The sequence below is a fragment of the Manis javanica genome, chromosome 13, assembly GCF_040802235.1.
Source record: "Manis javanica isolate MJ-LG chromosome 13, MJ_LKY, whole genome shotgun sequence".
Lineage (NCBI taxonomy): Eukaryota > Metazoa > Chordata > Mammalia > Pholidota > Manidae > Manis > Manis javanica.
In genome coordinates, this window is record NC_133168.1 from 71,558,801 (window position 1) to 71,580,839 (window position 22,039).

General features: G+C 36.2%; 1 protein-coding gene across 8 annotated transcripts in view; it reads left to right on the forward strand.

Annotated features, from left to right (window-relative positions):
* Window positions 1-22,039, forward strand: part of ARID1B (AT-rich interaction domain 1B) — a 411,155-nt gene that overhangs the window by 118,692 nt on the left and 270,424 nt on the right. For all 8 annotated transcript variants that reach the window (XM_073219809.1, XM_073219814.1, XM_073219812.1 and 5 more), the window contains exon 3: window positions 8,411-8,560. In XM_073219809.1, coding sequence (XP_073075910.1) covers window positions 8,411-8,560 — 150 coding nt within the window. The remainder of the gene's footprint in view (window positions 1-8,410; window positions 8,561-22,039) is intronic.

A 22,039-nucleotide genomic window follows, 5' to 3' on the forward strand; every position in this document is an offset into this window, starting at 1 on the left:
ACAACCATTTAGTTCACACAGCCATGTAAAATATTCATTGGGCAGAACATTGGTCTGACCTAGGATTCACATAAGCTGCAATTTGCTAAATATAGACTTTTGGACTTAGAGTAAATAGTGAAATTTTTGTAGGCAATTAATAACTTGTAAAAAAAATTCCAAGAGTTACTATATGTATATTATTTTCACTGTGTTTATGTTCATAGTCTTATATTGTGTGTACTGTTAAGGAAGTTATAGAAAACATATTTGTTATGAAAAAAGACTACTGTTGACAACTAAGAACTTTTCAATTTAGTTTCACAAATCAAAAATAAATGTTTTTTTATATGAATTAAAAAAAATTAAAGTAAGGAGAAGGTTATATTAACCCAGATATGTTGGTTATTTTTCAGGCTGTAAAACAAAAGCATTATTTGTGGCCTGGAAGTTACAGATGAAAATGGAAGTGGGCGCCATGAGCAACGTTAGCAATGAGCAATGTCTGTGTGGTTCGTCTTCAGCCTGTTGTGTAGTTTAAGGCACAGCTTGACCCTTGAATGCTTTGCCATCTCCTTCTTTAACCGTGTTTTTTTAGTGTTACTTAGTGGAAGTTGGACAACATTTGAAGGAACTTAGCTTTAGTGTGTAATGCATCCAGCAAGTGCTCAATATACATTTATTGATTCTCATTTTTCAAACACAAAGGAGTAATTTCAGGAAACAAAAGTTTTTTGTTTTTTTGCCTTAGACAAGACTCAGGACAAGATTTATTTTCCTTTTTAAAATAAGAAAGTGAAAAAAAAGGAAGCCCAAAATTGTTCAGCAGTCTCAACTGGAAACTTAGCTTTAAGGAACTGTAGAATGGGGAGCCATTGTAGGATCTTGACCTTGTAAACGTTATTTATTACCTTCTAGCACATTATTTTTGACTGGACATGTTGACATAATAAAATTTCCTCATGCAGTTGGTTCAAGCACACATCAGTTTAGCATCTGAATTCCTTGCTGTGGGGAATTTTCAGTCTGTTTCTTATGCATGAAAAATAGTGTTTGATCTCTCTGTGAAATCGAAAGGCAGCAGAATTTGCCACAGTAATGACTAAAATCTAGCTGTTATGAACATACAGTTTTTCCTATGCTTTTTGCCTTCCCATTTTGTAGAATTACCTGGAGCTGCTTAACCCAAATCTGTGATGAAAAACAAAAAAAATTAAGGCACTTTCTGCTGTTAAAGATAAATTATTGTAATATACTTTTTGATAAGTCTTAGAAAGACAACAATAAATAATCCAAAATAAATTGCATTTTGTTCTAGACTCATGAAAAACACAGATTTGGGATAAGAAATGATAGATAACATTTTGGTGCTTATGATTCTAGGCTATTAGTTCTTTACTCATATACCACACATATATAGATTTTTGTATTCAAAAATGACATTACACTGTATCTTGTTTTGTAACTGCTACCACTTAAACCCCACCTCAATAATCCATTGGCAGACTTTCTTGCTAATAAGTACATATTATCTACAATGAGATTCATTAATAATCTCTGATATTTTAGTGGATCTCCTCTTTTTTAGCTAGTCCCTATTGAAGGACATTTAGACATTAGGGCTATTCCCGTATTTTTGATTGGTGATGCTGACATAGAGGTGCAGTGAACTCCTTGCCACACATATCTGCATACTTGTTTCATATTTTTTCTTGAGATACGTTCTCTAAAAGTAGAATTCTGAGTTAAAGAGATATTGTTTCTCTATATATTGCAACTTATGTTGGATATTTTAATTTACATAACCACCATGATTATTATTTCAATGTGACCAATTGTACAGACAACAAAAGGAAAGATAGATAAATTGTACTATATTAAATTTAGAAGCTTTAGAGCAGCATCATCAAAGACACTGTCTATAATGAAAAGGCAACTCACAAAATAGGAGAAAATATTTGCAAGTCATATATCACATGAGGGCTTAATATCCAGAATATATAAAGCACTCCTACAACTTAACAGCAAAAACCAACAGCCTAATTAAAAAATGAGGAATGGACTTGAATACATTTTCCAATAAGACAGACAAAATGGCTGATAAGCATGCAGAAAGGATGCTCAGCATCACTAATCATTAGCGAAATGAAAATCAAACCCACAGTGAGTGGTTTCACACGCATTAGGATGCCACACAAAAATCAAACGGAATAGCAAGTGTTGTTAAGGATGTGAGAAATTGGAACCCTGTGCACTGCTGGTGGGAATATGAAATAGTACAGCTGCTATGAAAAAGTTTGGCGGATTCTCAAAAAATTAAATGTAAAACTACCACAGGATCCAGCAATTCCATTTCTGGGTATACACCCAAAAGAAATGAGAGCAAAGGCTTGAACAGATACTCATATGTCTGTTTTCATTGTTCACAATAACCAAAAGGTAGAAACAACCCAAGTGTCCAAGATGGATGAATGGATCAACAAAATATGTTCTGTACTTAAAACGGAGTATTTCTCATCCTTAAAAAGGAATGAAATTCTGATACATGCTGCAACATGGATGAACCTTCAAGGCATCATGCTAAGTGAAATAAACCAGACACAAAGGGACAAATAACTGTGTGATTATACTTACATGAGGTACCTAGAATAATTAAATCCATAGGTACAGAAAGCAGAATAGTGGCTAGCAGGGGTTGGGGTCGGGGTTGGAATGGGGGCTTACTTAGTGGGTATAGAGTTTCAGTTTGTGATGGTGATGTCCTAGACATGGATACTGGTAGTGGTTGCACAACAGTGTGAATCTACTTAATGCCACTAAACTATGCACTTAAAAATAGTTAAAATGGTTTATTTTGTGTTATGTGTATTTTATTATAGTAAAGAAAGAACAATAGGTCCTTAATCTGGAGAGTTAAAGATAATGGAGAAGAGTGTTTATTCCATTCCATTATCACAAAATTAGTTATGTTAGAATTCAGAAATGGGGAGTTTTCCCCTGTATTAAAAATGTCTGAAAATTTAGGACAACATAAACTGTTTCTTATCTCTTAAAATTGTTTCCTTTCAAAAGGAGGGACAAATGGATAATTTAAATAGATTCAGATAGCCCAGAGGTGACCGATACCTGGTAGAAACCGAGGTGTATTTGGTATCAAAACTTCAAAGCTCACATCAGGGGGGGCGGGCAGACAGCTCCCACATTTATATGTCAGTGGTGTGTCATTTATATCCTTATTCCAGGAGGTTCAATCAACAACAATCCATTGAGCTCTTAACTAGGCCAGGTGTCTGGAGTCCAATGACGAACTAAACCGCCACAGCCCCGTTTTCTGTGGCATTTACATTCCAATGGGTGTGGCATTCTGCTGTGGTCAGATAAACTTGAGAGATCCCAGATTTAAAGGTGGATGTGTTTCATAATTTTTTAAGGATTTCCCAGATCCTTTACTATAATCTATTATGTTTTATTTTTACAGTATGTTTTATTTCTCAAACATTTTTGACTATAGAACTTAATTCTGTGAGTTAACTTGCCAAATTAATGCCCCTTGTAGGTGCCTTAAGGAAATGCTGGCCTAAAGTCCTTCCTGTGAGAGATATATACATTTTCAAGAAATTAAGGAGGCCATAGTGATGTCTTTGGTCTAGTCCTTCCCCAGGTGAAAGGCCTGGAACAGATTAGGGTAACTGGCATAGAGTGAGGGATGGGCCTCTTAAAGCCACCCACCAGCGCACTTCTCTCTCAAAACCCGGTCCTGGGGGTGCCTTGTGTGTGTGCTGGGCTGCTTCCCATGCCCCTTCCTTGGGGTTGGGGTGGGGAGTGGGTATAGGATGGGGTGGAGGGGACATCCTTACTTTACAATTTTAAATTATGAGACAATTAGGCATATAGAAAACTACAGAAACAAATACAATACACGTTTGTGTTACTACACCACGACTTTTTGCCACATTTGCTTCCTCCTTGTTCCTTTTTTAAAGGGAAAAAGTGCAAGGCTGAAGCTCAACCCTGTCTCTTCCCTCTTTCCCCTCTCTTCACCAGTGTCATTTATTTCCTTTCAGTGCTTGTTTTTGTACTTTTATTATATATGTGCATTCATTAACAGTATATACTACTATTTTCTGTATAGTTCAACTTTTTACTAATGCTATCACAGTGCATTAATCATTTGTTGCTTTCTTTTTTAATTCAACATTATATTTTTTATATTTGAACCATTTTGATATATGTGGGTCCTACCACTTCCTTTTTTTTTTTGAGTCAAGATATAGAATTCTATTGTGTGACTATAGCAAAATCTCTTTTTTCTATTCCCTGCTGTTAAAGTTAGACTGTATCCTCTTTCTGGTTGTTGTAAATAGTACTGCATCGATTATCCTTCCTGGGACACATGGGAGTATTCTGTGGGTATGTATTTACAAGAGAAATTACTGGGTCACAGGGTCAGTGCACCTTTACATTTAGTGGGGGACCTGCTTTCTAGAACTTCTTCAGAAAGAAAAAGAGGAAGAAGATAAACCTTGACCATCCCTTCATATCTGAAGTTTGAGCAGAGTTCAGGATGAGGTCAAATGAAAAAGGGGGCCCAGAATTCTGCACATATGTCAATGGTAAAGAGATGTGAAAGTTAATACTCATGTCCTTGTTAGAGTAGTTGCCTAACATAAATTCTTAGGGTAAACATATCATTTTTAGCTATACTTTCCCTCTCCAATAATGTTTGAAAGCATTCATATTTCTTTGAAAATCAGAATAAAATTTTCATTACTGTGTATGCTCATACTCTAAGATCTTCCTTATTTAGAAGTTAAGAGAAATAAATTCTTGTTTTTCTTGTTTTTGAATAACAGAAAAGCTCTGATCCAAGGCATTTGCTGGCGATTTCCATTTGGTGTATTTTTATGATACTCTTTTTATTCAAATGGTGATGAAGGTCCAGAGCATTTTCCGGATGATAATGGCGTAGAGGGCTAGCAGTTACTGGCCGAGGGCTCTGGGCTGCTGCTCAGTGTGAGGTTCAGGGTTTTCAGCTGGTGGAGGAAGCCAAACATATGTGTTTCAAAGACTTTGATGGTACACGTGATTTCAATTTCATAATGTTTTCCTTCATTAAAGTTTTATACAATAATAATTTGATTTAATAATCCATTGAACAACACCCATTCACTCAACCAATATTTGTTGACAGGCAGGGGACATACTAGTGGGGGTGGGAGCTTACAGTGTAGTGATGAGGACAGACACTAAACATAGGGATGCGTAATTAAAGGATTCACTAACTATAACAAAATCAGACCATCTCTCCTATGGTAAAATAATACCAGAAAGGCACAAGAATGATGATGGTTGAGGCTGTGCTCCGTGGACTGGTCAGGGGCGGCGGCATCTGAGCTGGAAGTGCTGTGTGTCTCCAGCCCTCAGCCCTTCGTCCCTGGCACTCAGTAACCCCAGGTGAAATTTCTCTTGTAGCCAACAGTCTAGTCATCTTATTTACCCTGAATATGGTTGAGAACTAAGAGATAAAAAAGACTCAAGAGCCAGAATTAATTTCACAGAACATGAGGCATTCAAAGCTCATGTGCCTCCCTCATGGACCAGTCCCATGGCCTTCATGTGTGAACAGCGTAATGGCTTTCTCCATCCCCAGAAGATTCCACCGAGGATCGAGGTCAGAGTGGTGAGCAGTGGCGTAGTACCTTGGTGGCATGTGTGGGGAAGGCGGAGTGGGACCAGGGGTGGCTCTGGGGCTGGTGCGGGTGGCTTTCAGCAGCGAGCTCTGGGGCTTCAGTGTATTATGACTCAACCTGTCGATTTATGTTTCATAATAATGACTGTTTGGTTTAAGATGTCAGAAAAGCATGTAATAGATCTTTGAAAGCCCTGAATCTAAATTGATTAAAGCAAAGACAATATTGATCATTTAAGAATTAAACTTTAGTTCCAGACAACTGAGATTTTATATTTAGAAACTGGTTTTTTAAAGTTGCACTTAGGAAATAATTGATATTTTAGAGGTGGCACTACAACTTGGAGTTTAATAAGGAATAATAGCACCTGTGTAGATTCCAGGTAGGATTATTGTATTGCTGGCTATAACATGAATGTGAATTAGTAGAGAAGGTAGCCCCGTTTTACACATGGAGATGTAAGACAGGTATCATATTCACATCTGAGGTACAGTAGGACTTGGATTTAGATTTCATAGATTTCCGACCCAGAGATTCTTTAGCTAAACTGGAGTTCAGTAATCTCCATTCTGGGGTGGCTGCTGGGTGAGGACAGTAGACCAGATGCAGTTGGCTATCACCAGACCCCAGGTCTAGCTGAGAACCTAGTTGTACTGAGTTAGTGTTACCTCATCCCAGGCTCATAGAGGGTAAGATGCTAGTTTGGTTAGCACCAGGTGAATTAAACCGTGTGTCTAAGAAGATAGCAAAAAGGGTTTTAATTGTGGAAGACAGTAATGCAATCTCCTAAGCAGATGTGTTTGATAGTTTCCGCTCTCAAATTTGCTGTGTTCTGCAGATTGTGGGTTTGGTTCCACTGAAGATCTGCATATGCTCCCTCTCACCCACCCTGCTTGCCTCTCCTACACCCCGACTGGCCCCCAAATTTTTCAGAGCTGGAATAGATAGTAAAAGATTCTGATAAGTCATGGTTGCTCTGGTATTAGCAGACTCCTGCAATATGTCTTGTTGTCTTGCTTAGAAAATAGAGCCCCACTTCCCAAGCAACACTTCCATATTGTGTGCAAGGGTTTCTGTAAACCAGAAAGTCAACATTTTAAAGTGCAATTCATTGGGGAGTTGCTGGCTGTGTTGACTGAGCTTTGCAGTCATTTTAACACTGGCAAAAGTGTTACCCTAACTGCTTCAAATCAAACTGTAAAGATGCTTGTGTGAAATATAGTATTAGATATCAAATCAAACATATGGGTGTTGAATGGAAAGATATGTTTGTGGTAGTATATGGTATTCTAGCATGTGGAGTTGTATTTTATGGAAATTCTTTGGCTTGGCTTATGGCAAGGACATACATTCATTATGAGATATCAAGATGTAAAATAAATAAAAGCAAAGAATTCAACTGGGCTGTTAAATGATTTTCAATACAAACTTGTCTGCTCTGCTAACTTAGGGTCTGACGAGAGGCACTTGTGACCCATTTTGGCCAAATGTTTTGTGATCATTGCTGACAGGTCTTGGAAATAATATAGATCAGGTCAAAAGGAAAACGAACTAGCTGTTTGCATTTTTTCCTTTCACTTATTTGTATGTGTGTAATTTCTATACTAATTAGTCTTAGAGACAGAGGGTTTAATTTTTTCCTTTAAACCATTACTTCTTTTTCCTCATTTCAACATTTTATAGTGAATTAATTTTTAAAGTGTGTATCTGGAATTGATCACTGAATTCTTAAGTGTGTGGGCTTCATGGGGCTCAAGTTCTTGGAGTTCTCAAGTGGACCATATTGTGGTATTAACAGAGTGACTTCACATTGTCATCTCTGGAGTGCTTTTTGTCATCCAAATATTTTGTTTTTCTTTTCCTCTCTGGCTTTCTCAGGAAAAAAGGCAGTAAATTTCTCATTTGCAAAAAACATTTAAAAATTGCCTTAGTGGTGACTTTATTTCATGAAGGAAGGACTCTCCTTTGAACAATGATTTCAAGGATTTTTTTGGCTCATGTAAACTAGAGGTGAAGGATTCATTTGGGCCATTTTGTCTGCACCTCTGACTTTGCTTTACATCATTACCTGTTCTTACCAACTAAGAAAATACTATCCTTGTATTATATATGAACAGCTTTCTTTGAAAAAACTCATGTTGTTAGTTATATTGTTTGATACACATACTATTTTTGTCTCAAACAGTTTCATTTGATTGTAAAGCAATGTAGTTTCTTCTTAGCAAAAATAGTAAGTGGAATGCTAATGTAACTGGTACAGTATCTGTTACAAATATAATTGGAAAGTTCTCACCTTAGTCACAGCAAACATGTACCCAAAACACAATCATCCTATAAAATATTAGTTAAGTGACCTTGGGCTGTTGGAGTTCTTTTTCATTTTCAGAGTTGTCTGAGAATGGATTAACATAATGCTGCTTTGACTCTCTTAGCAGAGGATATTTTTTAATGCCAGTATTAGGAGCTTCCCCCCCCCCCCCCCCACTGTATTTTTATGAAGTTATCAGTATCTGATATCTGATAAAATAATTATTTTTTAAAGCCAGGTCAAATTGTTAATGTTACTGACAGCATGTGAATAGAAGGCAACATGTCTATTTGTCTAATGAGTAGACCATTAAAAAACTGAATTCATTTGCCAAGTAAAGAACCCACTTCATGTTGCTGAGTTGAAACCATATTTGATTTCATGAATTGCACATTTTGACTTGCTTGCTTGCTTTGCTTGACTTTCTTGACAGATGCCACCTCAGTATGGCCAGCAAGGTGTGAGTGGTTACTGCCAGCAGGGCCAGCAGCCTTACTACAACCAGCAGCCGCAGCCTCCGCACCTCCCTCCGCAGGCACAGTATCTGCCCTCTCAGTCCCAGCAGAGGTACCAGCCGCAGCAGGTGAGCGCAGCGCCCGGTCCCCAGGCCTCTGTTCTGTCCTTGAGGTCTGTGTTCAGAGGCCACACCAGGCTCTGAGACATCTTCCTGTCCCGTTTAAAAAATTCTGTTCTCAGTGGGAAAAAATGTAGTTTTGAGAAAATGTAAAACTATAACCTAATCCAAACTGTTCGTTTGTTTACGGATGGATGTTTGAGATTGAAAGGTGGGAAGAATGACTGCTTTAATAGCTTCTTAACATTTCTGGTTAGTGACAGCAGAAAATGTTTGTTACTTTGTGTTCTCTGTCATTTGTATTCTGAATCTTTCAGGAAAGTGCTCTGTCACTTTGTTGAGGCTTATTCAGGAAAATTTATCAATCATTAATCTTGCTAGTTGGCATATGCATGGTATTATCTTGAGCCTTTTTTGGTTTTCTTTTATTGGTAAGTGCTACTACATTAAAACATTGTTGCCTTTGGCAGTGTTATTCTTTAAACTAGTTTATAAATAGATACTTCAATTACAATATATTAAAATACTAAAGGGAATCATGTATTTTAAGTATATTAAGCAGTTCTAGTTTAAATTAGCTTCATTAAATGCTCTTTGGTTGTTGGACTGTGTATTTCAGCTTAACATGATTTGTAGAAAAACAGTACATAAGTGTTTGGTAAAATGATTCAGTTTCATCTTGTTTTAGATACTGTCATTGAGTGATATTAAAAGGTGTGAGCTAGGAGTTACTATTCTGAATGCAAATAAAACTTTCACAGCACATCCAGTCATAAGCATCAAAACATAACTTTCCATTTTATGTTTTCCTCTTTTTTCTTTTGTGAATTGGGCTTGGTAAAGAGAGGGGAAGACAATGATGCTATTTAGTTTTTAAAGTACTTGTATATGTTGAAAAGGTTGTTGATGCTAAGCAAAAATATAAATATATGAAGTTTACTTTTAATCAGTTCAGCTGATTTCTTATGTATTTTGTTGGGTTCGTTTGAGTCTTTTCCCATGTGACTTATTTAAGAGCTCTAAGGAGAGTTTATAACTTTAAACAAAATATTAAAAACAGCGGCTGAGATTGAAGATCCTATGGAATCTTGTTTTTGGCATGTGTTTTTACATTTTTGGTATTATATAAAGGATTTTTAGAGGTAGGAATGTACATTATTTCAGAGTTACTTGGTCTAGTCTGTTATTAAAATTAAATAACCTTTCAATAATTTTTAAGTGAGAGAGACTGGTATGTGGGTTTTAAAGTTAAAGGCTTTTTCAAGGTTTTTCAGACGCTTATTGAACTTCTCAGTAGACATAGAATGTTTCATCATGTCATCAAAATTTAAGAAGGACTCAATAGGGAGATTGCATTACTCATTTTAGTTCAGTGTGCTAAAATGAATCTGATTGTAAAACCTATTTGATTGAAGATTCTGAGTGCTTGTCATTTCCTTTAAGACCAAGCTGAAAAAATGTACTTCCTTTATGAAGCATTTGCTGATGATTTCTACCACATGGCAATTAGTTATTTAATATCCTTCATATTTAAATATTTAAAGCATACTGCAGGTAAAATCTTATGTTAATGAATAACATTTTAATCTGCTTAGTTTAGTCCTGTTTTATGCTTTGATTGATACTACCATTATTTTATTGATTTGAGTACAATACAGTATATGTCCAGAAGTACTATACATATAACTATGACTTTTAATGTAAATACTGTCACTTTTGTATATTCTGAGGAGCTCCAAAATTCCTCAAAGTATGTTGTAAATTTTTTCTTGTTTTCATACTCCTTAACTATAGAAATTCTAAGTATTTTTTAAAATTTATTAAGCTTCTTATGGAACAAAGGGGTGGAAGTTGGAGACATGGAGGTGTAGGTAGTCTAATCAGAACATCTGGTTAGGAACAGTTTTTATTTTTAGGGAGTTAGATACTCAGATAGATTTGGAAAGTTTCTCTAGGAAATGAGCGAGTATTTTAGATACAGTTACTAACATCTCCAAAAAACAGAGTAATCTCCCCAAATCTATCCCAAAGAAAAGCAAAAATAACCAATAGAGTAGTTACAAAATTAAGCTAAATTTTTAATGTAAAACTGTACAAAAACATTGTAATAGTGAATTCACATATGTTTAAAAACCAAATAAACTCAACTATATTTAATGTAATAAGCCACTATTTTACAACAGACAAAACATTCCTTTTTGCAGCCTTTCCTTTTGTTCCTGAACATAACATACGTAGTCTATTGATTTTTTTATATTAGGGACTCGATCAGCAAATAATGCATTTTTTTTATTGGAATAAAGTTATACAATGTTATATTGGTTTCTGATATACAACATAGTGACTTGATATTTATACATATATATATCACTAGATGCTTGCCACAGTAAGGGTAGTTACCCCTTTGTTACCATACCAAGATATTACAATATTATTGGTTATAGTCTCTATGTCATACTTCCAGTGACTAATTTACTTTACAATTTGCAATTTGTACCTTTTATCCCCTTCACCTGTTTCACTCACCTCCCCCCCCCCCCACTTCTCTCCCTCCCTTTGGTAGCCAACAGTCTGTTGTCAATATTTATTGGCATATTTCTTGTTTTTTGTTTTGTTTTTAGATTCCATAAATAAGTGAAATCATATGATATTTGTGTTTCTCTGTTTGGTTTATTTCACTTAGCATATACCCTCTGAGTCCATCATGTTGTTGCAAATAGCAAGATTTACTTCTTTTTTATGGCTAAATAATATCGCATGATGTATATGTTTCACAACTTCCTTATCTGTTCATCCATCTGAGCACTTGGGTTGCTTCCATATCTTGGCTATTGTAAGTAATGCTGCAGTGAACATAAGTGTACATAGCAAATATTTTGTGTCTTTTGTTAATGTGATTGATGCAGAAAGGAATTTTGGGGTTCCATTAAGAAACCTTACTTTGTATATTTAACTTTGTTAATGGGCAATGCTTTGAATAATCAATATAATCATGCTTCAAAAATTAAAAAGTACAAGGAAAGGATATAGATAAATCTTCCACCACATTTCCTCCCACCTGGTTTACCACCCACCTCACCCTTTGCCAGATAACTACCTTATTAGTTTATTGTATGTCTTTCTGAAGTTTCTTTGTATAAAGAAGCAAAATACCACGTTTTATTTTTTACACAAGTGGTGGCATACTCTATATACTATATACGTTCTTCTGTTCTTTGTCATTTCCCCTCCCGCACCCACTTAAATATATTTTCTGCAGTTCTTTCCAGAGGAGTACATAAAGCAATCCTTTATTATTTTTTATAGCTTTATCCTATTTTGTAGACATACAATTATTTATTTAACCAGTTCTCTTTTGATGGGCATTTTAGATCATTTTTAGTTATTTGAAAGTCAAACAATACTTCCATGCTAAAACTTTGTATTTTGTGTCACTTCATAAATGTTTGGTGTATCTGTAGGATGGGTTCCTGTATGCAACACTATTGTGTTGCTGTGTTGTGTGACAGTGGGTGTATGGGTGTATGCAGTTAACGGTTTTGGTAAATACTGCTAGATAGTTCCTCCTGGGGGTTGTACCAATTTATACTTGCACCATAGATGTTTCAGAGTACTTGTTTCCTTACACATGTGCCAATAGCATGGTTTTACGGAGCCTCAGGATTTTTGCCAATCTGCTAACGTAGTTTTAATTTCCATTTATCTTGTTAGGAGTGATGTTGAGTGTCACATATTTAAAACAATTTGTGTTTCCTTTTTTTCTTCCCCTGGACTGTGAATTCATATCTTTTTGTCTTGAATTTTTCTATTCAGTTGTTTGTATTTTAAAAATTGATTTATAAACACTCTATATATTAAGAAGACTGGTCCTTTGTTTATGGTATGAGTTACTAAACCCCCCCCCATTTTGTAATTAATCTTTTGACATTAATTATGGTATTACTTTTTCTTCTTTTTTTTGAAAGGCAGAGGAGCTTTTAAAATTAAAAAATATTAGGTAGTCAAAATTATCATTCTTTTATGATTTCTGGATTTTATTTTAGTGGTAGTATAAGTCTTCTATACTCCAAGGTTACAAAGAAACTCTTCCATATTACTGTGTAATATTTTCAGAGGTACATTTCCAAATTTTACTTATCTTACTCTATGGAGAGAGGTATGATCCAGCCTTTTTTTTTTAAGTGGCTACTTGGTAGTTTAAGCACCTTTTCTTCTGTAGGCTATTACATTAAGCCTTTCCAGAGAAACAGAATATGTATATTTGTACATATGCATGTCCTGTTGGTTAGTATAAAGAGATTTATTGTAAGGTGTTGGCTCACACATTCATGGAGACTGTCCAGTTCAGAATCCGCAGTGTGGGCCGGCTGGCTGGAGACCCGGGAGGGCCAGTGTTAACAGTTGTCCACAGCTAGCGAGTTGCAGACTCAGGAAGCCCGAGGTGAAGGTGAAGGCCAAAGGCTGTCTGCTGAATTCCCTGTGCGTGGGGATGCAGGTATTTGTTCTCTCGGGCCTTCAGTTCATTGGATGAGAACTACCCATACTATGGAAGGCAGTCTACTTAAAGTCACTGATTAAATGTTAATTTCACCCATAAACAGTCTGCCAAGTTGACACATAAAATTAAGCATTAGGTTTGTCTTTCTCTAATTGATTGGAGCTACCACTTTTATTATTTGCTGAATTCCCTTAGGTACAGTGTTTGTAGTTATTCTGGGATTTTTTACTCTTTCCCATGGGTCCTATTAATGCATGAGTAGTACATTTTTATTACTTTTTAGTATCTCGTAGGGTAAGTACATCTTCATTACTTTTCTTTTTCAGAGTTTTCTTGGCTATTTGTATTGTTTATTTTTTAAATTTCTTACCATGCTTTTTCCTTAGGAGTTTTGTCTTTTTTGTTGTTCTTATAATAGACTCTTTTTTTAAAAATACCTTTCTCCTTTTCTATGAAACTGATATTTATAAAAGAGTAACAGTAGAACAAAAGGAAGTACTTCATTTGCACAATTTTTATTTTCGTGAAGCCCACTGACCACAGGCCAGGATCACACTTGGAATAAAACAAGTCGGGTTTGTTTAGCCTGGGTCACGGCAGATCAGGGAGAACTCATTCCCGAGGAGCTGCAGGAACATTACGGGAAGATGCGGGGCTTGGAGGCTCTCCACGGTTGGGGTATGTGCCGAGGGCTCTCAGAAGGATTAGGAAAGTGGTGGGCGAGTCCTGGGTTGGCTGCTCCCAAGAACCTGGAGGCACTTGGTGGTTAGGTGTCCTACTTTTTATCCCCAAGGCAGGAGGATTGAAGTGGTGCTGGGTTGTCATTGGTAAAGAAGCACCAGCTACTTAGAGAAAGACTGTTAGAAGAGGCAGATGTTTAGTCATTTTTGTTGCCAAAAGCTACCTTGTTAAAGTCTGCTTTGAGCCCTGACTGTGTGCTGTGGGGATGCTTCAGTCCTCTTGTTTTCATAGCCAGTTTTCTTTTTCTTCCCACATTCTCACTCCACTATCCCTCCTCCAGAATGACTTATTTCTGCATTTCTTCATTAGTCTAGATCGTTTTTCTTTTATATTTCTCAAAAAAGTTGTTATACTTTTTTTGTTAGGATTATTCCTATACACCTTATATTTTTGTTGCAATTGTAAATTGCATCCTTTTAAAAATTATATTTTCTCATTGTTACTGGTGTATGCCAGTATAATGAACTTTACATGTTAAAATTTTTGTCCATTTATACTCTAAGGTCCTATTTGTTCTACTAACTAATCATTAGTAGATTCTTTAAGGTTTCCTCAAATTTTTTAAAAAATTGCATTTAAAAACAGTCACCTCTTTTCCCCCCCTTTTTTGGTCTTTCTGCAGAATAGATTCTCCAATGCTTGTTTGAAAGGACTCTGTTCTTGTTACTACCTCTGATATAGAAGAAGCTTTTCAGTATTTCATCATTAAATAGAATGGTTTTATTTTTTTAATTCAAAAAATTCTTTTTTGTGGCTGCCCACTATTGAGCAGGGGAGTTCCCTTCTTTTTCTAGTTTGCTAGAGATTTTGTCATGAATGAATCCTAAATTTTATCTCATATGTCTTGTTATTAGTATTGAGATGATCACTTTGTTTTTCTCTTACCTTTTATTGGGATATATTACCTTTTTTAAAAAAGTAGTTAGCTAAACATGTATTCTAGAATAAACCTAGTCTCATGATTTATTGTCTTTTTATATATCATTGAATTCAGTGTGCTGAATTTTATTTAGGTTTCTTGAGCAGTGTTCATGAATGAGATTGAATTGTAATTAGTCTCTGAGGTTTTGGTATCTGTATTCTGTTTTTGTAAAATGAATTGGAGACTAGTCCCTTTTTAAATTTCCTGAAGAGTTGATGTTAAAGTTTAAATTACCTGTTTTTTGAATGGTAGACATGTCTGTAAAGCCATTAAGGATTGAGAAGCCCTTGATATTTAGCTTTTGTCCCATTCCTAAATTTTTACTTTTGATCTTTTTTCTTTTGTGAATGTAGTTATATTCAAGTTACCACTTTCTTTGAGTCAGCTTTTTGTTTATTTATATATTCCAATGTATTAAGAATTTATCCATTTCATCCAGTTTTAAAAGTTTATTAACATAAAGTTGTTTATAATAGTCTTTATTACTTAAATTTCTATAATAATCCAGTTATGGTATTCTAATTCAAAATGTTTTTCCTTTTTTCTTTTATTCTTGATTAATCTTGCCAGTGGTTCACCTTTCCAAAGAAGCTTTGGTCATTGTGTAGTCTGTTCAATGTTCTTTTTTAGAAGTTTAATTAAATTATCTTCTTAGTTTGTCTTGCTTTCTGTTTTACTGATGTTTATTTTGATGTTTTATTTCTTTTTCCTAAAATAAGTGAGGATTATTTGAAACTTACTTAAAACATTTTTTGTCTGATGAAAACAAAATTAGAGTAAAAAAATTTCTTCTTAAGTATTGCTTTGGCTGACTCTCTCAAATATTGATATGTGTTATTTTTGTTATCTCTTACTAAGTATTTTCTTATTTCCCATAATTCTTTGTGTTTAAGGACAAGCCTCACTTAGGTCTGGGTTTAGATTCTATTCCTTCAGAAGGATTGATGTAATGCTTTTGCCAGCCACCTGTGGGTACTAGTCATCTCAAACCATGTTTTGTGTTTTATTTTGTAAAGTTTTATTACTAAAATTTTCTTAATATGCTGATAAACAGAACGATAAAACTACCATGCATGTGTCACCATAATTGCTTTCATTTACTAACCTAGCCATATTCAGATATCTCCAGGTGTCCTCAGAATATCTTTATAGTTTGTTTATTTCAAGCAGAATTCAAAGAAGCTTAACATACTGATTTGGTTTTTAAGATTTTTATCTGGAGCAGTTTTCTCTTCCCTATCCCCATTTGTGCTGTTGGCATGTTGAAAAATGGAATTGGTTGTTACATGAAGTGGCTTTGTCTGTTTTCTCCTCATGCGACTTAACTTGTTCATCTAGTCCTTTATTTCCTGTAAATCCTGAATTAGCACCAAAGGCTTAAGTAATGTTCGTGGTTATTGTAAATCATGTCCCCAACATTCAGGGTGCTGCTTCTGTTCAGGTGAGGGTCTGTGGCCCTCCCCGAGTGAAGAAGCCTCCAAAGGGCTCTCACCCCAGCCTGCGCAGTGACTGCCGGCCGTCTCCCAACTGAGGCTGCAGAGGCATCTTGATGAAGCAACCCTTCCCCTTTGTCCTCTGTCCAAATTCTTCATCCACAAAATCTGTGAGCATAATGCATGCTGGTGGCCTTAGGCCACTAAGTTTGGGGTGGTGTGTTACCCTTTATTACTAACTAACATGGCCTGAATATGTCATAGGTGATGGTGGAAGTATATTCCATCAGGAAAAACATAATGTTTCATTGTCCTGTGTTAGTGATGTTAGGATTGATCACTGGGTTCAGGTGGTGATGGCCTCTGGGACCACTTCAAGTGGAATTCTCTTCTTGAGGTTTTGTAGACCACACCATTGAGTGTTAATTTTGACCAGAAACCCTGGTGATGGTTAGCCTGTGGTTGCTAAATCTCAAAGGAGTCACTTTTAAGTTTCTCCAACCTCTTGGTACGAAGTTCAAGCCAGGTATTTGACTTTTCACTTTAGCGGATTTTCATGCTCCAGTGGGTTTTCATGCAGAGGGGTAGAGCCCTTCTTAGTCCCTAATTTATCTGAGAGGTATTGTCTCCTATTCTGCTCCTTTTGGCAGGCCCTAGACCTCTCCTTTTCCCTGTTCCCTATGTAATCAAATGCAGAGTTAAAATCTACAACAAAAAAGCCAGTTTCTATTGTATTGCTCTTATTTTCTGTGTTCTTGGTTTACTCTTTTTGTGTTCTTGGTTTTTATATTCATAACCAAGTCTGCGATCCATTTAAAAAGGCATTTAGGGGGCCATCAGGTGAGAAATTGGGGATCAACAGAGGTGAGGCTTAGAACCTCACCCCCCTGTTTTGAGAGAAATCTTCTGCATCCGTGGATGTCTTGTTGCCCTTGTCTAGCTTGGATTAATACTTAGTCTATAGGCACACACCTGATTATCTGCACTTGCCCTCTTACAGCACTAAATTATGCTTTCTATCTTTATCTTGCATCTACCTACCACTTCAGCATTTTATTTTTAAAAAAATAAGGGAGAAATGTGGGATTCACATATAAATCAAGTATAAAAATCAAATGAGTAATCATATCTTACTTGATTGTTTATAGTTCATAATGTGTGATCAAAACCGAAAGTTTCTGTGATATGACTGCCCTTGCACTGTTCACCATGTAAGAACTTATTCACCATTTAAGAACTTGTTCACCATGTAAGAACTTGTTTGCTGTGCTTCAGAAGATTGGAGACTGTTGAGAGTTAGGCTTGGGGTTGATTAATGATTGTGCATTGAGTCCCTTATACAGAATTTTATTGTTGTTAACAACCAACCATTTGATCAATAAATATGAGAGATGCCCTCTCAAAAAAAAAAAGGCATTTAATCCAGTATTTTAAATATATCAACATACAGACATTTAGAGCATCCAACCTGCCATACTGCTGGAACTGGTACTCTCTTATAGTTTTTAATTGTTCATTTGCTATCCTTTATACAGTTTAAAACTATATGACATGTAATATAGTAAGTAAGTTAGAGCATACAGATCACATAATCCCATTTTATAATGAAACTTCTCTAATGCCTCCTTTATTCTTTTGAAATAAAATTCATATATAAAAAATGTTACCTACACAAAATGATAGATAATAAAATATGTGACCACAAGAGTTCAAACAATTCAGAATAATGCATAACTGTATGTGGGAAGGTGAAAAGAAAGTAATATATAATAAACTACCATAATTAAATGCTAAGACGTGAGTACATCAGAAGACATATGAAATAGATGCTTACATGTAGAAGTGAACTTGACAGGTGTAAAGTGAGACTGATAGAGGAGTGTCGTATTAGCAACTGAGATGTCCCAGGCAGGGTTTGCAGTGGTGGTGCCATCAGCTAAGATGGTGAGCAACTCTTGGGCAAAGTCTGAACAAAATGAAGTGTATAATCTTCCCTCAACACACATGGTAGTTTTATTCCTGGAAAATGCATATGATAAAGTTATTTTAAGAATACTTTGTTCTTAAATTCAAAATGGAGTTGGGTTCTAGGCTTAGACAAATAACTGGCTTTTTCTGTTGTTTTGTTTTTAAACCTGAATGATCTTTGGGTCATTTCAAAGTAGTGTGGGTATGTTACGACTATCTTTGGATTAGTCTCTCTCCCACATTGTAGGACAGTCTAGCATTGCTACCCTATGCCGTGTTTCATTACATTTCCTGGTGACAGCTAACTGTCCCCTTGAATCTTACCAGTACCTGTAACTTAATATACTTCCTTATTTTTTCTGAAATAAATTCATCATAATATGAGTTACCATATATACAGTTTCAGCATTGGTATAAAATGCCCTAAATGTAATGGAAAGTACAGAAAGTAGTCTGTAATAAAATCTTATGTTTTTCCTAAATAAATGCTGAGACAGGTCTGCACCTGAAAACTTGTGAAATAGTCTGAAGCTTGCACCCGTGTGTGTAATAACCATGGGCTCCACTAGTGCAACTGAGAGCGATACAGATTATGTTGCACAAGCAACTCAGATTGGTTAAGTAGAGTTTGAATCCATGGGATTTATTACCATACAACAGTAGCTATAATATAATGGAAATATAGAACACTTTTAATAACATGCTCACAGTGTTGTTTAACAGAGAAGGTAATTTACCCCAGAATGTGGAGATACCCAAAATTTGTAAATAAAGTGTACATATACACACATAGTAAAAATCATTAAGAATGTTATCTATACTATTAAAGCTTTCCCTTATTTATATCTTCTAAATTATATACAGTAAACACGTACAGTAAATAGTAAAATACAGTATTCAAAAATACTGTATAAAGGATGCTACATTAATTCTAAAATGTAAGGAATTAACAGTTCCAGCAATATAGCAGATTACATACTCTGTCTCTATTGATTGAAATAATCTAAAATGGTGGCTTAGTTCTTCAAACTCAGTGAGATGCACATGCAGACAATTGATCTTCTCTTGTCTTTGCTGTTTCTGGCGCCCCTCCTGTCATGCCTTTCCTTCTTACCCAGCTACAATTCCTACTCCATCACTGCAGTTACTCTTTCACATGTCATCTTAGCACACTGTACTCCGCTGCCTCCCAGTCTTACAGACCTACTTGAGCAGCCCTGGTGAAGTCCATCTCCAGAGGAGTCGGGTGGGGAGATGGGGGAGATCTGCCATCCTGTAAATCCATGACCGCGGGCTTCAGATCATCCTTGCCCTGTGACTCCCTTTCCCCAGGGCTGTTTCTGTCTCCCGTGTCTCAGACCCCCTTACTCTTCATTCCTAGCTGGTGGTGTTGCTTCCTACTGAATTGAAGAAATACGAGTAATCAGGAGAATTTACACAAGACAACCAACCTGTATTCATACACAGGCCCTCTCTCCATGTAGTCTGGTCGAAATCTCATGTAAGATGTTCCCTTCCCTCAAATGCATTGCTTTCCTATGTCTCTTCAGTAATTGCACCATCCATGTCCCTTTCTGTCATTGCTGTTAAGGTTCTATCATTTCCTCACCTAAACAAATAAGGCAAAACAACAACAAAAACAACCTTTCTTGATCAAAACTACCAGCCTTTTTCTCTTTACTCACAGTACCCATTTGCTGTTATCCCTTTTATTTCCACGACTCTACTGAAACAACTCTTCAAAGTCACCAGCATTCTCCCTGTTGTTCTGTCTGGCCAGCCATTGTCATGCCTTGTACATTTCACCTGTCAGGAGCATTTGATGCAGGTGATGGTATCTTCCTCCTTGAAGCACCTTTCTTGCCTGTTTCCTGGGAACTACTCCCTCCTGCCTTTCTTTCTACCTTATTAGCCACGCTTTGCTCTCCCTTTACTGGTATTTGTCTCTTGACCCTCAGATGTAGGGCTGTGATCAGGGCTTAGTGCTGGAGCCTCTTCCCTTTGTCTTTACACACCTTACCTGTGTGACCTCATTCGTCTCGTGGCTTTGAATGTCATCTAGAGGCTTAAGACTTTGAAATACATCTGTGCAACTTAGAACTCTCTTCATTCTGTAACCAGTTCCTACTCAGCATCTCATGTCTTACCAGGCTTCTGAAACAATATATCCACTGAGTTGACCCTTACTTTTTCTTCTACAAACCTGTTTTTCTGTATTTTCCTCAATTTCAGTAAATCCTTCCTAACACTTTGGTGAGAAACTTTAAAGTCTTCCTTGACTCCTTTTCTTTTAAACCCATTCTACCTTCAAAATCTATTTAGAATCTAAGTACATCTCACTAGTTGTATCGCTCCCACCCTGGGCTAAGTCATCATGGTCTCTTACTTGCACTGTTCCAGTAGCTTCTAACTGTTCCTCTTCATCACTGCCCACGTCCACCACAGGCATATGGCAGCCAGACCCCCATACTGGCTGCCATGTTCTGCCCCATTGTGCTCGCCCCCGCCCCCTCCCATCTCCAGCCCCCCTTCTTGCCCCAGCCTCCTTGCTATTCTCAGGCATCATGCACTCACGTTGGGGCATTTGTATTTATTGTCCCTCTGCCTGTGTTGCTCTTCTCCCAGATACTGCAGGGTTTTCCCTTGAAAGTCTTCCAGGAAAGACTTAATTCTTGGGGTCTTTACTCCAATGGGACCACACCAGGCAAACTTCCCCTAACCACTCTGCATAAAACCCAGTGACTGCCCTTCTTTTTCCTGAGCACCTTTCCGTGTTGCTCTGTTTGCATTTCCTGCATAGCCCTGACCACTAGGTGACATGATACATACTTGTTTGTTTTTTTATTGTCTGTGGCTCTCCCTATTCGAATATAAGCTTTATGAGAGAAGGACTTTGTTTTGTCATTGCTGTGCCCCAGTACATAGGTCATTGCCTGGCACAAAGTAGAAACACAGTAAATATGCTATGTGTTTTGTTGACTTAATCATTCAAAAAATCTTTTTTCTTTGCTAGTATATAATAAGCCAAATTTGTAATGTTGAATTAGATAAACATTTACTGCTAGGTTATTTAGCTATTCTAATTTCTTTTGATATTGGAGAAAATGCTTTGTTGAACATTTTTCTGGCTGACTTCTTGTGTTGTATGTTTGCATGTATGTGTATGCCCTTATAGGCAAGTTTTCACCTCCATAAACTCCCCAAATGGCATTTCTGAGTAAAAGAAAAGGCACATTTTAAAGACTTCATGTGTGCTTTACCAAATTCCTCTCTGGAAGATTTTTAACAAATGATGTCCTCAGTCATCCAGCTCACTTACATACATTTTAATATTTATTTTCAAGTGGTTATTTTATTTTATTTTATTTCTAGAAAGGATTCTACATAGTTGTTTTTTTTTAGTCCCAACAATATTAAAGAAACCTCACAGAATTTTAAATTAGGTGTAGAATCTGCCTAATGTGTTACTCTGGTCACAGATTGAATACATAGTGGAAACTTGATTTCGTCAGTAAGAAGTACATAGTTGGACATTTATGAATTTTTGATTTACTGTTGACTCAGAGGCTCCTTAAATATCACAAATCCTTATTGTCTGCTTTCATTACCATTTGTTTTTCTTCTCTGATGCTCATTTTAGGGGACAGAAATAGAACTACAGCATCAGAGTAGTCCTGGTTCCTATTGTAGATTAAGAGAAAAACTAGTACAACAGTGAAATCCACTGTCCAATTACCAAACATTTTATTTACTCAGCACTCTAACATTTCATTCTTTAAAAAAGTACTAATTTTTATTACTTAAAATTTTTAATTTTTGAGGCTTAAAAGAATAGCTATTTGCTATTCATCAATGCTTTTCCTCAATGACTAAGGACTTAAAAGAAAGAAAGCTATTTGAAGTGGTTTCCACTTTAAAGTGTTTTT